The sequence below is a fragment of the Onychostoma macrolepis genome, chromosome 07 (assembly GCF_012432095.1).
Source record: "Onychostoma macrolepis isolate SWU-2019 chromosome 07, ASM1243209v1, whole genome shotgun sequence".
Taxonomy (NCBI): Eukaryota; Metazoa; Chordata; class Actinopteri; order Cypriniformes; family Cyprinidae; genus Onychostoma; species Onychostoma macrolepis.
This window is the reverse complement of record NC_081161.1, coordinates 39,836,904-39,851,779: the sequence shown is the minus strand read 5'-3', so window position 1 is coordinate 39,851,779 and position 14,876 is coordinate 39,836,904. Positions and strand designations below refer to the sequence as shown.

Below are 14,876 nucleotides of genomic sequence, written 5' to 3'. Positions count from 1 at the left end.
ACAGTTGATAAATTAAACTTTTCCCAAAACCTGTCGGGAGTAGGGCCACAACATCACCTCCATTCAAAATGTGAACCAAACACTCTTCTTGTTCGGGCTTCAGCTGGCAAGTGCCGGGAATATTCTCCACAACAGAGCGAATAGCATCCCGTGTCTCCATGTCCGCTGTCGTATTAGATTTCCCTAAACTACAATCTTAAATTCGGCGCTCAGCGTCTACGTCACGGCTCTCAGCCCGCCCTCTGTTCGTTGGTTGGCCCGGCTGCTGCGGAGCCGGAGATAATCTGGGAGATGGTGTGCTATATCAGACTGAGTACAGAAGCGAAATGAAATTGAGCGGAAGTACGAAGTCTGACGTAGTCAGGCTAGATCGGCACATTCACTTCAAAGCGAAAGTAACGTTAATCCTATGTGTCTTCAGCATCTCAGATCTCGGGAGTAAACTGCTATATTCATTATTACATTCAACAACAAAACACCTCAATTGCTTAATCGGATACATCTTTTCTTCCCCTGCACTGGAGTTGACACAATGACGGTCGGACTGTTTACAGCTCACTCAGTTAACTCAGGGCGGGTCTAAGGTAAGTAGCTTTGGTCAATCAACTATTGTGGGAGGGGTCTGTACAGAACTATGTAATTCTGACAGGAATCTCAAAACAGCCTGATTTGAGAAAGGGGATTTTAAAATAGGGATTTAAAAAAAAAACACTGGGTGGATTTTTATCATTATAGGATGGATGTGTACACACACTTCCAAAACACATTTATGTTCAAACAACTTGAAAACTTAATTTTGCATCCGATGACCCCTTTAAAGCAGCCTTCCAAACATAAACCACGACGACTCTGTCGACGACGTTTAAGTGTATGATGACTAGCGTTGAAAAAAAATCTGTTCAGATTGTAAAAGTCATTTAATGTATTGCAGCCTTTAGTTAAAATCGTCTTTGGATGTTCAAAAATAGCAGACACCAAACGCACGATGGGTAGGCTACCATGGTGTGAACCATCGCAATTTCGAGAGTGATTTATGTTCTGTTCACACACAAAACAGTAATTTAGGGGGTTCACTCCCATTTTTAAATGCAGTTGTCACTCATGAAACTTTACAGTGTGTACCTGGCCTGTAAGTGGTGGGATGCTATGATATGCTGACAGGCTTTAATGGTGAAGTGAAAGTGAGTCCTGCCCTTGTTTCAGCAGTCGGTTTGACAGCTCCTCATAATTACCCTCGGGCACTCTGTCGCCTCAGGTGTGGCTCAAAAAAACATGAAGTACTTACACTACGCAGTCTCCTATTTATTCCTCATCAGCAATGATGCTGTACATGACACGTGAACCTCTGGCCTTGTAAAGGTCAAAGGTGATATTGCATTAACCACTATGAACCACAATAATTCATTTCAGCTTTAAAAAAAAAAAAAAAAAAAAAAAGTCCTAAATATAATCAGTTTAAATTACACTGTAACCTTGCATGAAACATTTTCACCCCTTTTGAATGATCTGGAATTGTGCTTGAATGGATCAAAATAATGTCAGTTGATTGTTGTCAGGCCATACAAAGGCATCTTTATTATTAAGCTATACCATGTGAGAGAATTACATTAAATATGATTAAAATATAGAATGCACAAAAATCATATGTATTCCAGTGAATACAATGTCACATATCAAAAAAAAAAAAAAAAAAAAAAGGTTTTACATAAAGAAAAGAAGATTTATTGATTTAAGATTTATTGATCGGATTATTGATCGATTGCATGGCATTGCAATATTTTTTATGGCATTTAAGCACCCCCACCCCCAAATTCTTGTTACTGCAGTGATTTTTTATTCTTTTTTTTCTCTCAGTGGTTATTCTCATTAGTTTCTCATTACTGTAATATGGTAACTCTTACTGTATTACACAAAAAGTACTGAAATAAAATTATTTAATGAAAAATAAATGAAAGAATCAAGTTATATTTATTCATTTATTTATAGTATTATATAATGAGAACTGGGGCAACATATGCTTAATTGACATAAAATAGTTTTTTTATGATAGATTTTTCATATTTATTTTTAGTATTATTTATTTGATTGTATTTAGTACTCATAACTATTTATGCATTGTGATATTATATAATATAATACTCCCTAAATCAACAATAAATCAATTGAGTGCTGGTCGCAGCTGCAGAAGCCTGTTTTCCAGAACATAAAAACGTCTTTGTGTAGAGTGTACTTCAATTGCTTGTGAGGCTTATTTTTGTACCTGGCTGCTTTTGCATTGATTGCTCCGAATTACTTCGTGGAAGGCAGTGCTTAAAAGATGTAATGATGAGAGGGTCACACTGATGGTCTTGCTTGTCCTTTTCTGGGATTTTAACAATAAAGAGCAGGCCACAACCAGTGATTTTTCCTGCTGAACAGGTGATGCGCTTTAGTCAAGCTGTGGTTTTTAGACCAGCATCAGGGGTGGGGATGGATTCGGTGGTGTAAAAACAAGCCATCAAGGCTTGTGGTATGCTGAATTTAAAGGGGACAGTTCACCCAAAAATGAAAATTCTGTCATCATTTACTTGCACTCAAATTGTTCCAAACCTGTATGTGTGAACACAAAAGAAGATATTCTGAAGAATGTTAGTAACCAAACAGTTGCTGGTCCCCATTGACTTCCTATAGTATTTTTCCATACTGTGGAATTCAATGGGGACCAGCAACTGGAAAAAGAAGAAAAAAAAAATCAGTACAAAACAAATTCAGATTCTAGGATGTCAAGCTGCTGTAACTTGAAATGCAAGACAATACTGACCACACCATTCAGTGAATGAGCTCTCAGCTGTGAAAGCAAATTTTAGTGGGTCAGTACTGCAATACTCGGAGGGCAACCCAGAATGCATTTCCATAACTGTTTATATGAAAATGTGCAAGAAGGGTATTTTTACACTTGTTGTATTTCACTGATGTCATCGTGCATTAAAAAAACAAGCCTCTCTGGGGTTTAAAATTTATTAAAATATGTATTTTCCTTATCGACTTGTTTGTCTTGGTTGCTATGTGTTTACATATAGTCTAGTAAATCCAAACAATGTTACAATTAGCCCTGTTCTCCTCTCTGTGCGCACAGAAAACAATTAGCACTCATCTGGCATACATTGACACATGCTTAATAAGATGTGTTGAGCATTATGTATTAAACAAATGTATTTTAATGAATTATTTTGATGTACCCTATGACTTCATTATAAATAATGAGCTTGCAGGCTGCATGAAATTTCAAGATGTCACTACAGATAATAGCAACTAGAAGCTATTTATACCTGATCTGACCATTACAGTGACTTTTGTTGATGTAACTCAATGAAATCAGATCGATACAGTCACATATGAATAAAGACTGTTAATTTCTATGGAAGCTATGGCACAAAGCACATTTTTAGGTTAAATGACAACAATTTGGACGGCAATTCAGACTCTTAAACAATCAAAAAACATGTTCACAGTAATGCACTTGCAATGCCTGGGTATTATTATTATTATTTTAAATACTATTTATTTCCATATGTGTAATAATAATAATAATGATTAAATTATTACTGAGTAAACATTTAGGGTTTGGGAAAAATGTACAGTTTCTTAAAGCCTAAAGTAAGGTAAGTCAATTGGTCTATTAAAGGCTTTTCTGCAAAATGTAAGAAAACAAAATTCACGAAACAGCAAAAAATGTAAATGGTAATGTCTAAAAACACACCTGAATTTGCAGTGTGCATTTGTGAATTTATGAGTTTTGAATTTGCAGTTTGAATCTCGTTTGAATATATATCAGAGTTTTATGAATTATATAAAATTATGATGGTATTTAAATTTTACTTTGAAGGTGTCTGAAACCAAAATAGGCTATATAAGGAAACCTTGCACACCTTATGTCAACTTCATTATACATTAGTGACAACTAGCCCCGGTTTTCCCTACTACTTTCCCTAAATCAATTCTCAGTACAGTATGCAAACTAAAATCATGACACAAAGTCAAAGACAGAAGTCGATCACTAATCACTAATGAAACTGGAATAAACGACAGTCGTTTTAAAGCTATTAATATCTTCTTCTTTTTTTTATTATTATGCGCAGTGGTCTTACATAAAAGCCTTTGTTGGTCGGGAATCTGATTCCTCCTCCTCCTCTTGCAGGTGTCAGTCTTAATTCTGTCCAGTAGGTGGGACTTTATACTCGTCATCCGGAGCATCGCCGCTTTCAGCAGTACTTTCCTCCGGCTTGGACACTGAGAGCATCTCTATGATGGACTGTGGAACGGAAAGTCGAGGCGAGTTGTGGCATTTGCACTTGTTCTTTTCATAAGGCGACCAGATCACGAGCCCAACCTCGTATGATGTTCCCAGGCGCGCGCACTCTTATGTAGCCAACGCGTTTAGACATTTTAACACTCATATCTTCATCAGCGATCTTCATCACCACCATCCTCATCAGCCCTGGAAGACGTCGAGTCGTTTTGGACCCAAAAGTCATGGATGTATGGTTCTGTTCAGCGGTTCCAGTGTTCACCTGGAGGCTTCTCTTTCTTTCAAGCATCTTCCAGGGTTATTGGAGCTCCATGCTCGATTGTCCACTAACATGCAGCTGTTCGCCCATTGAGATCTATTGCAATAAGTCCGACAGTGGAAATTTCTTTCCTTTACTTGCTCTACAAGATCCGGCGAGCAATGGCAGTAACAATAATGACATTGAAGAGCTCTTCAGGAACATCACGTCCATGTAAGTGGGCTTCTGTGCGTCCCTCTCCTACTGCGCAAAATGTTGATATATATAAATATATATTTCGCCGCGACTTCCTCATATAGTCAAACTTGGGTTCTATATCAAATGTGCACCGTTATATCAACTTTTATGTTGTATTATATGCATTTCAAAACTAATTCGATGATTTAGAGATTTGCAATCTCAGTAAAGACACCAAAAAACGATTTCCCCCCCGTTTTATTTAAGAGCGTTTCAGCATATTATCAAACATTGAGGATATCGATGATGCTAATGCCGTTTTGCTGGTGCCAATTTTATGTCGTGCTTCTGCATTCATTAATGATCAGCGTGCAAGAACCTGTTTGCGTTCTCATTGATTTAATCAATGCAACCAAGTCTGTTTTTTTTTTTCCTTCATGTTTTTGAATGAAACCTCCTTAAGGAAATGCTCATTTTGAAATGACTGCAAGCGTAGACATTGGAATTAGTAGCCTGTTGTCCACTCTACCCTTATTGCTCGAAATGGATTGTTTGTAGGTGCTCATTAATATTCAGGTCTAAACATAAATCCCGTTTTCGTGACATTTATATTATAGAAGTGATTGCAGTGATAATGTAACGCTGGTAATGAATGATTTGAAGTGAGCAGCTGTGCACCAACAGGTTACAGAGATTTCTTTCATTCAGCACTCTGGACAGCTCCTACAAACTGGGTGATTAAATTTACAGACTTGATCTGTTATAAAACTTACATATTCATATAAAATATGAGAGTGATCTATCTCTTTTTCTTACTGTCACTCTATGCTTCCATCTGTCTGTTTGTCCATTTCATTTCTGACAGTTCTTTTTTTTTTTTTTTAGTGAACACATGATTTATTTAGTTGTTGGCTCAGAAAATGGAGGGGATCCGTCAAAGTTTCAGTTTTTCAGGCAAAGTGTCTGTCCTTCGTGTGAAATTCTGTATAAGAGCTGGTTTGTCTTCCTCACTGAAGGTTTTTGAACCAAAATCTTTTAATTTTGAGTTCAGTTAAGTTTGGTCTGAGACTAATTGGATGTATTTAGTGTATATTTGTAAGTTACCTAATGTGTCTTTGAACCAAAATCTTCTAATTTTATCACTGACTTTGAGTTTAGTCTGAGACTGAATGGATTTAGTTAGTATAATTCACATTTGTAATGCATCTATTGCAAAGCAAGCAGTCTTCTCTAAATTTAGGTTACCTAGTGCATCTTTGATTTTAGTCTGGGTTTAGGTTTAGGTTTTGTCTGTATTTAGTATTATAATATTACATATATAGTGCAATTGAAGCAAGCATGCATATGAAATGCATTCAAGTTTTATTTCATAAGAGAACACAAGTCTTTTGCAATAGCATTATGACTTACTACAAGCACATCATCAAGTTTGTATGAGGCCGTTTTTGTGTTAAGTAGGTCAGGACTGCCATTTGAGAATTAAGAAGAACATCAGGGTTTGGCTCTTTACTGGGAAGAAGCGTAACAATAATGGCACTGACCCTGTCTCTTCCCTGCAGCCCCTGATATCCATGCAGTGCTGGATCCAAGTTGTCCTTTAAAGGAAATTTGTGCTCAAATTTGTTTGTCTCTCTTGTAGTGGCTATAATAGGGATTTTTGTTGGGGAAGCTGATTGTAGATCAGTGTAAGCGGGCTACTCTGAGCCATCTGCGGGGGCCCCTCTTTTACTGAGGAATATAAATGAAGCACCTTCCAAGGCAACAATCAAAAGACGCATTGATAACCTGTGGGAGCAAAGGAAGTGCTCGAGATCTGGAAACGAGGTTCGGGGTGAGCTGTTCGAGCTTTTGAAGTTTGTTTCTAAGGTGATTGTATTTTAATTAGCTCATGATGAATCATGGAGACAAACGATAGTCATGTTCGACATACTGTACTGTACAGAGAGAAACTGCCAAAGAAGAGAAGGTAGCCAGAGGCTGGATAGCAGTTTTCTTCAGTATTTCATATATAAATAAAAATTTAAATCAATTTGCTAAATGTATGCATCAAATAATAGTGATTTAATGACAATTCAGACCCTTTTACAGGGGTATCTCAATAGACTTGTCAAAAACAGGTGATGTTCCAAAAATCAAGAAGTTTATTAAATAACTTAATAAAAAAATAAATTAATAAAATATAATAATAAAATACATTTAAAAAAAGAAATCTAATTCTCATAATTGTAATGCAAATTATATATCAATGTGTATTTATCAATGCAGTATTTAAACAATATGGTAATATATATATATATATATATATATATATATATATATATATACTGTATTACAGTAATGAGAATCTAATGAGAATCACAGCTGAGAATAATGATAATTACAACAAAAACCCCTCAAAATAATGGGAAATGTGCTTAATTCCCATGCACATAATGTTACAATGCAAAAAAAAAAAAAAAAACTTAAATGGTCCTAAAAACAGGCTTTTATTTTCCTTTTTCCTTTAATATTACATTGAAATGTGACTGCATGTACCAATTTTCACTTGAACACTAAAATGGTCATGGCTCCTTGTTTAAAAAGTGATAATACACGTACAATAATATGAGCTATTCCATCCATTCGTATTAAATGATGAAAAATGAATGAATATGATCCACTGCCAGCATTTTTCCTGATTATTGTGCTAGATTGTGAGGTTTGAGCTCATTTCTCCATCCTAGTCTGGTCTCTGAACATAGACGCTCACTAAATGGGTGATGGGAAAGAGTTTAGGAGAAGTGGACAATGCCTTGGCGCTCTATAGAAACAGTGGGGATTTGTTTTTGAACAGAGCTTATAGAGCTCGTTAAAGTCTGCTTTTTTATTATAATCAGCAAATGTATCCCACAATGTAATGTAATAAAGAGTTGATTTACCCTGCCGCTTCTTTAATTGGAAATGTGCCCATGTCAAGCTCTGTCTGTGTGTTAATGGTGAGGTTTTTAGGTCAAAACGAGCACTATTCTTTATAATTAGAGAGCCTTCCGATAGCTAAAGTTCATCTGAAGGAGCTGCAGTGCTTAATGCAGCATAATGCATAATTATGTTGTATGATATGGATATAGAGAGCAGATAGAATCTAGACCCAGAGCTTCTGTTCAATTTGAGCCAGTTTAAACTGACATAACATTTTATTTGATCCAGTGCCAATTCTTGAGGCAAGACATGCCATAATTTTACTTGTCATTAAAATGGCAATATTTGTACTTTAAAACCCTCCCTGTAATGAAAATCAAGTTTTTAATATTGTTTAATATCTGGTGTTAAAGACAAACTATGTGCAAATTAATTAGTCAATACCATTTTTCCTTAAAACTGCAGTGCACCAAAGACCCTGTTTCCTATTGTCACAAACATGTGAACAATTCCGTCTACTTAGCAAAGTGCTTCTACCTAAGGATGTTGAGTTTTTAAAGAACGGGAACATAGTTTGTGTACATTAGCAACACATATACTGTTTGTCATAGTTAAGCTAAAGGCTTATGATAACAATACCTTTAAGTGTCCGCCTGTATAATTCACTCTTCCTTTTCTTCTCTGAAATCAGTTCCTTGTTCAAACATATTTGGATGAATTAATCCAATATTGAAATTTGCCATTATGTTGCGTTTACTATTTCAGTTAACTGACTGAAAATGGATCCAGTATTCCAAGTTAGGGACTAATTTAAATATTCATGACTCAATGCTAAATTATACTAAATGCGGTAATATTCAAGGCGTTTTAACGGCACATACATTTAAAATATGTCAATTTGATAATCAAAGATGAGTTTTAAGGGATAAAATTAATGACTGCTGGGGGACTATAAAATTAATTAAAGCTAAAATGAATTGTTCTGAACACAAATGTTTCATTTAATTTTCTCTAAAGAAACAGTTTTAAATAATTTCCATCATAGTTTCCCTTCTATGTCCTGTTTTGTCCCACGTCTCAAAAATCAGTGCAAGATGAGGGTAGAGAGTAAAAAAACATGACAATTTTCAAATTAAATGAGCAAAACATCTCATTAAAAAGATCACATCATGAAAAAATAATATGGTGGCTGTAGGAAATAAAATGGGAGGCACACATCTCACATTAGTGATTTTTACCCTTGGTGTCTGTTTCTCAAGGCGGTAAAAAACAAATCTACATACAGTACAGTATAATGGCAAAGCAGCAGTATGACAACAGAGCGACACCACAATGACACTCTTTTCGACGCTGCACAGACTTCGTCTGCCACCACAAGACTCGACTTTCAAGACGGCATTATTCCACCATGAAATATTGAACACTTTGAATCCATGAACAAAATTCCTTTGATCCTTTTCTAGGTCACGTAAAATCCTACATGCCATAAATTCCTTACCAACACAACTATTTTTAGATCCAATTTAATTAACATTTTCTCTCTTTGAAAGCCTAATTTGTGCACACTATGCTAGTAATGATTGCATTTTAAGCTAATAGGGTAAAGACCTAGGCTGCGAAGTTTTGGATGCGGTCCACAAGACTGTATATTACAAAATGCATCACGGTCCTACCTGCTGCATAACATGCTTGAATAGATTTCAGCTGCCATTTGACAGAACCTCAGACGTATAGGTTCATATAATATCATGAAATGAAATCTGTCATGCATACCTTCTTTCCTTCAAGAATAGAAGCTGAGTAGATATGGAGATTGAAACTGAAATATGCCAGGAAGATTTTAAATGGAAAATGTCCTATCCTATTAAAAGTATGTACGGTCCTTGTCATGTGTGAGATTCTCCAAGGGCTTGGAATTTGTGAGAAATAGATGTATGAAAGTGTCCCAGAATCCGATTTGACATATATTACATGAAAAGACTGCTGTCACTGTTTTTGGTTTTATATTAAACGTCTCCGTTATTATAATCCAGTTTCAGGCACCGTACTTACATTACTTGTCTCCGTTATGTGTCTGTATACATACTGACTGTGTTTTAAAACTTGTTCACTGCCAACCTTTAAGGCAGCATCCTAAAAATATTAGAACCTTGTAAGTAACTAATTTCAGTAAGTAACTTTACAAAACCAGCAACTTATAAAAATAGTGATTGTATAAAAAACATAAAAAATTTTGTATTTAAAAACATTCTCAAAAATATAGAATATATTGTAATTTTCTGTATATATATATATATATATATATATATACACACACACAAAGTCATTGTGGCTCTTTATGGAATCTGACAGTTTTTTTCTCTTTTGATGGTGGATTTCAAAATGTTTTATATTTTATTTTAATTTGCAACCAATCATAGAACTTCCCTGGTTGGCCACATGGTTCGTTAGGCTTGGCACAGTGTTATGATTGTTATTGTACAGTCGACAACGGGACCATTAATGTTAAAAGCACCAATTTTTGGGAAAAAAACCTTTGAAGTAAGTCATTTAGCTGTTGATTACAGAAGCTTTGTATGTGTTTTCCCTCGATTCAGCTCAAAAGGATCAGTGTAAGCAGGCATAATGAAAAGAAAAGGATCAAATCTTACAGAAAGCTGCTTTTATGTGTCCCACAGGGACCACAATGGAAACGCAACACTTCCGAACCACTATTTCGCAGTTGGGCTGCATGATTTCTCACAACGCATATCCGTCCTTACTTCATTTGAACCAGAATGTAGTTAGTTAGCACTTGTTGTATGCGTGGGGAATTAGAGAAAGTTAGTGTACACTTGTGCGTGAACACACACTATGTTTGCTGTCCCAGCCGGTGGGCTGCAAATTATGATCAACAGCATGTATGTACCCGGACCCCAGATGGGACATGCTTTAAACACACTTTATTTTCACAGCCGAAAGTTTCCCAGATTTGCATGCTGTATGGCGCTTTGGGATTCTTGCCAGTACAAAAGAGAACAGTGATCCAGTATTTTATTTAAAAGCTTCTCGTACAACAATGGGCTGCTAGAATGCTCATCAGGGGATGTGCCATGTATTGCTCAACTCAAGACAAGACATATTGAGTGCACAAAAGAAAGAGCTACATGATATAGTACTACAAAGCTTGTTGACAGGCGTACCTGCTCCGACACCCTGCTGCTGATGTTTTGCACCATAGAATCAAGCAAGCCATCGACAGCAGTATTTTATTTTTTAATGTGGTGGCCACTGAAAATCTAAGGGTGACACCTATCCAATAAAGACTGCAGCATCAGTGCTAAGTTTAAAGCTTCAGTGGTAAGTTTAAAATATTTACATGTAATCTGTCAATGAGTCATTATCAGAGGCGGACAAAATACACAATTTCATTACTTGAGTGAAACTGGTCAAATACTACTCCACTACAAGTGAAAGTTGTAAAGAAAGATTTTTACTTAAGTAAAAGTACGGAAGTACATGCTTTTAAAAGTGCTTAAGTATCAAAAGTAAAAAAATAAATGCATTGTTTTATTGTCGCATTGTTGTATACATACAATACACTGATCAGCTTGTATTATCTTTGGAATTAAGAGCTTTTATGTTACAAAACCTATAAAAATGGAACAACTGAATGAAGATAATCATCTTTATTTTTTATTTAACATTCCTACAACTATTGAACTCATTTTAATACTTGTTTAAAAGTTACAAAGTTCTTCTTCAAAGAGATATTGAAGTCTATGATACGGTTCATTTTAGGCAAACAAAGCAAACATTGAAAAAACAAAAAAAACAGATCTTTAGTCTTTTTAGAAAACTTGAACATACGCAGTATGGCCATGGGTGTGCAGGTTGCGCCAAAGAACCGTCTTTTTGAATTTTGCATTCAACTGGTCAGTGTTCAGAAAATGCTCAGAAATCAGTGAACTTCACAACATGTGGCTAGTGTTGGGCATTGTTTGAATTTTATCCATTCCGATTCTGATTCTGCTTATTGATTTCAATTCTTATAGATTCCCAGTTTAGATTCCAAAGTTGCAAAAAAACTGAAGAAAAAAATTAATTAAAAAATTTGACCTGTATGATCATTTAGCCTACTTATTGATCATTTGTTTGCAAAAAAATATATGTAGCCTATTTATGTGCAGTGTTTTTGCAATAAAATAATGTTCAGATTTATATACTAAACTGACCAGTTTTTAGCAGCAATTTACCAGTAGGCCTAAGGTTTTTTTTTTAAATATATTGGTAACACTTTACAATAAGGTTCATTAGTTAAACATTAGTTAATGTATTAACTAACATGAACTAACCATGAGCAATACATTTGTTACTGTATTTACTAATCTTCGCTAACGTTAGTTAATAAAAATACAGATGTTCATTGTTAGTTCACAGTGCATTACCTAATGTTAACAAGATTTTAATAATGTATTATTAAATGTTGAAATTAACATTAACAAAGATTAATAAACGCTGAATAAGTGCAGTTCATTATTAGTTCATGTTAACTAATGTAGTTAACTAATGAACCTTATTGTAAAGTGTTACCAATATATTTATGGTAAAGTGTAGCAGCCATTTTGATGGATATGTTAGCCTACCATTTGTATTGCCATAGTTTAACTACAAAAATGAAACTATAGTTACTATAATGCAACTATGGTAAATTTGTGGTTACTGTAGTTTTACTACAAATACCATAGTTATGGTTACTATAGTAAAAACATGGTTAATTTTCCAAAGGGCTTTAATGAGTTAACATGCCTTTTAGACGTTTACATTAGTTTAGCGGGGAAGGTCCCGAGGTTGCCAGATTTGCGTAAAATAAATCACCAAAATGTCCATTCAAAACTAGGCAGAAAACTGCAGGCTTACAAATACTGTAAGATTTGGCAACACTGGAAGGTCCTTGCAGATTGCAGGCCAGATTTTCGCAGAAAAAAAGGGTTCTGTGAATCTGAAAATGTGCACAGAGGAAAAACTGCTACATATAACGACTTTCGACTTGGGGACCTTGATATAAATGTAGTTGAGTAAAAAGTACAATATTAGTACAATAAGTTAAGTACGATAAGTTAAAGCCGCAAGTTTCCAGAAAAAATAATACTCAAGTAAAGTACAGATACTCAAAAGTGTACTTAAGTACAGTGCTCAAGTAAATTTACTTCTTTCTGTCCACCTCTGGTCATTATGAAACACCAAATTATTTTAAAATGGTAGATTAGTCTCTACACGCTTAAAAATAAAGGTGCTTAAAAGGTTCTTCACAGCGATGCCATAGAAGAACCATTCAGTCAACGGTTCTTTAAAGAACCATCTCTTTCTTAGCTTTTTATAGTCTGAAGAACCTTCTTTCGCCAACAAAGAACCTTTTGTGAAACAGAAAAGTTCTTCAGATGTTAAAGGTTCTTTATGGAACCATCTAGACAAAAACGGTTCTTCTAATCTATGGCATTGTGAAGCACCTTTGTTTTTAAGAGTATATTGTTTGTTATCGCTAAATGCCAGTTTTTTTTTATATTTCTGATAAACCAATGATGAAGCCGAAGCTGTTTTTGAACTAATTGTTTGAATGAATGATTCAATGACTCACTCATAAAGAAACTCGCTTGGTTAGTTTAGAAGCGATGGTTTTGAATAAGTCGTTTACATCAATGATTCAATGATTCACTCATAAATCATCTGTGTGTAAAAATTAATTCCCAGTATTGTGAAAACAGTAGGTGAAAAGTACCTGGATGTCCTACTATTATCCCATGAGGCCACAACATAATGTGATATCGGACTAATCAGATTAATTTATCATACTTTAAATATCCAAGACAGCATTTTCATTTACGTTTCATTAATAAACATTAATAAACACAAATGTACTAAGAAATTGTTCTACATGATTTGTGTGCTCTCTGAAAAGACATTTCTAATGAGAGAGAATTTGTAAAGTGAAGTGATGCTAGTGGTGCAGTAGATTACATGACAATGACAACATGACGAATGTTGTAGGTCTGCGTCCAAACACATTCATACAATATAGAACATACTTTTTAAATGGTCGCAAAATACTTACAAAAGACATACCTATTCAGATGCAATTTCATTTGATTTGCCTCTGAATTAATCTTTACTGAACAGCTCAAAGAGTCACTTGTCGCCACCTACTGGTTTATGAATGTAAACTGCGGAAGGATTCACTAAAAATTCCACCACTAATGCAGATACTGACACTCGGTTGTAATTTTTTTTAAATTTAGAACTAATGTTTAGTAACAGATAGGCACTTTTACAATTAGCATTTACAGTTAAATCTATGTGTTTTATATAAAATATGAGTTGTCAGCTTTAAAGCCATACTCTAATTACTACAATAACAACAATAATAATAACAATAATAATAAGTGAATACATTAAAAAAAAAAAAAAAGCATCTTCTCTCATCCTTGTACTCATTTATGTTAAATTAGCTGGACACATTTTTACAATTAAAGTTTTGTATTTGAACATTACAAATTCCAGGCTGTTGGGTCCCTAGGAAATTCTTTGCGTCCTGTGTTGAGGTTTGGATCTGGTGAAACATGAAGCAATATTAGTAATGTAATTCAGTGCAATAAGGCAATGCTCATTATACATATTACCCCCCCCCAGCACACACACACACACACACAGAGTCTTAATCTCCCCCTTACAAATACTCAACATAATAGACGAAATATGCCAAGAAAATTTATAAAACTCATTTACCCCTAAACAATAATTCTTTTAGCCCAGTTTGTGACTGTAATCTTGTTACCTAGCGAGGGCACCACAGCAGACAGTCTCTCCTGTCTGTTCAGAGACAGTAGAAACAGGTTCTGCCTCTCTGTTTCTGTCTCTTCTTTGCTGTGCTCACTGCCACTGTCTCCTGTGTCACACTCATGCTTCCCAGTGACTTCCTGTCCTGTCAGCCTCTTCCTCACCTTGCCTTCCTCTGCCTCAAAGTAAGCTGTAGCCTTCTTGTATACAGTACAGATACACTAACGTTCAAAAGGTTTGAAGTCAGTAAGATTTTTTTTAACAGAAATTAATACTGTAATTCAGGCAGGATGAATTAAATGTATTGAGAATACTATTGTTTTCTTAAAAGTATTAAGCAGCACAAATGTTTTCAACATTTATAATAATAAGAAATGCTTCTAGAGTAGCGAATCAGCATTAGAATGTGTGTGACACTGAAGACTGGAATATGTGAAAAAA

The 14,876-nt window shown here is 35.1% G+C and overlaps 1 protein-coding gene across 4 annotated transcripts in view; it reads left to right on the top strand.

Moving 5' to 3' along the window:
• Positions 1-4,210: 4,210 nt before the first annotated feature.
• ntrk3b (neurotrophic tyrosine kinase, receptor, type 3b) overlaps positions 4,211-14,876 on the top strand; it is a 139,543-nt gene continuing 128,877 nt past the window's right edge. For all 4 annotated transcript variants that reach the window (XR_009272039.1, XM_058782029.1, XM_058782028.1 and 1 more), the window contains exon 1: positions 4,211-4,760. Coding sequence is in view for 3 of the 4 variants with exons in the window: in XM_058782029.1 (XP_058638012.1) it covers positions 4,513-4,760 (248 nt within the window). In the remaining variant the exon portion in view is untranslated. The remainder of the gene's footprint in view (positions 4,761-14,876) is intronic.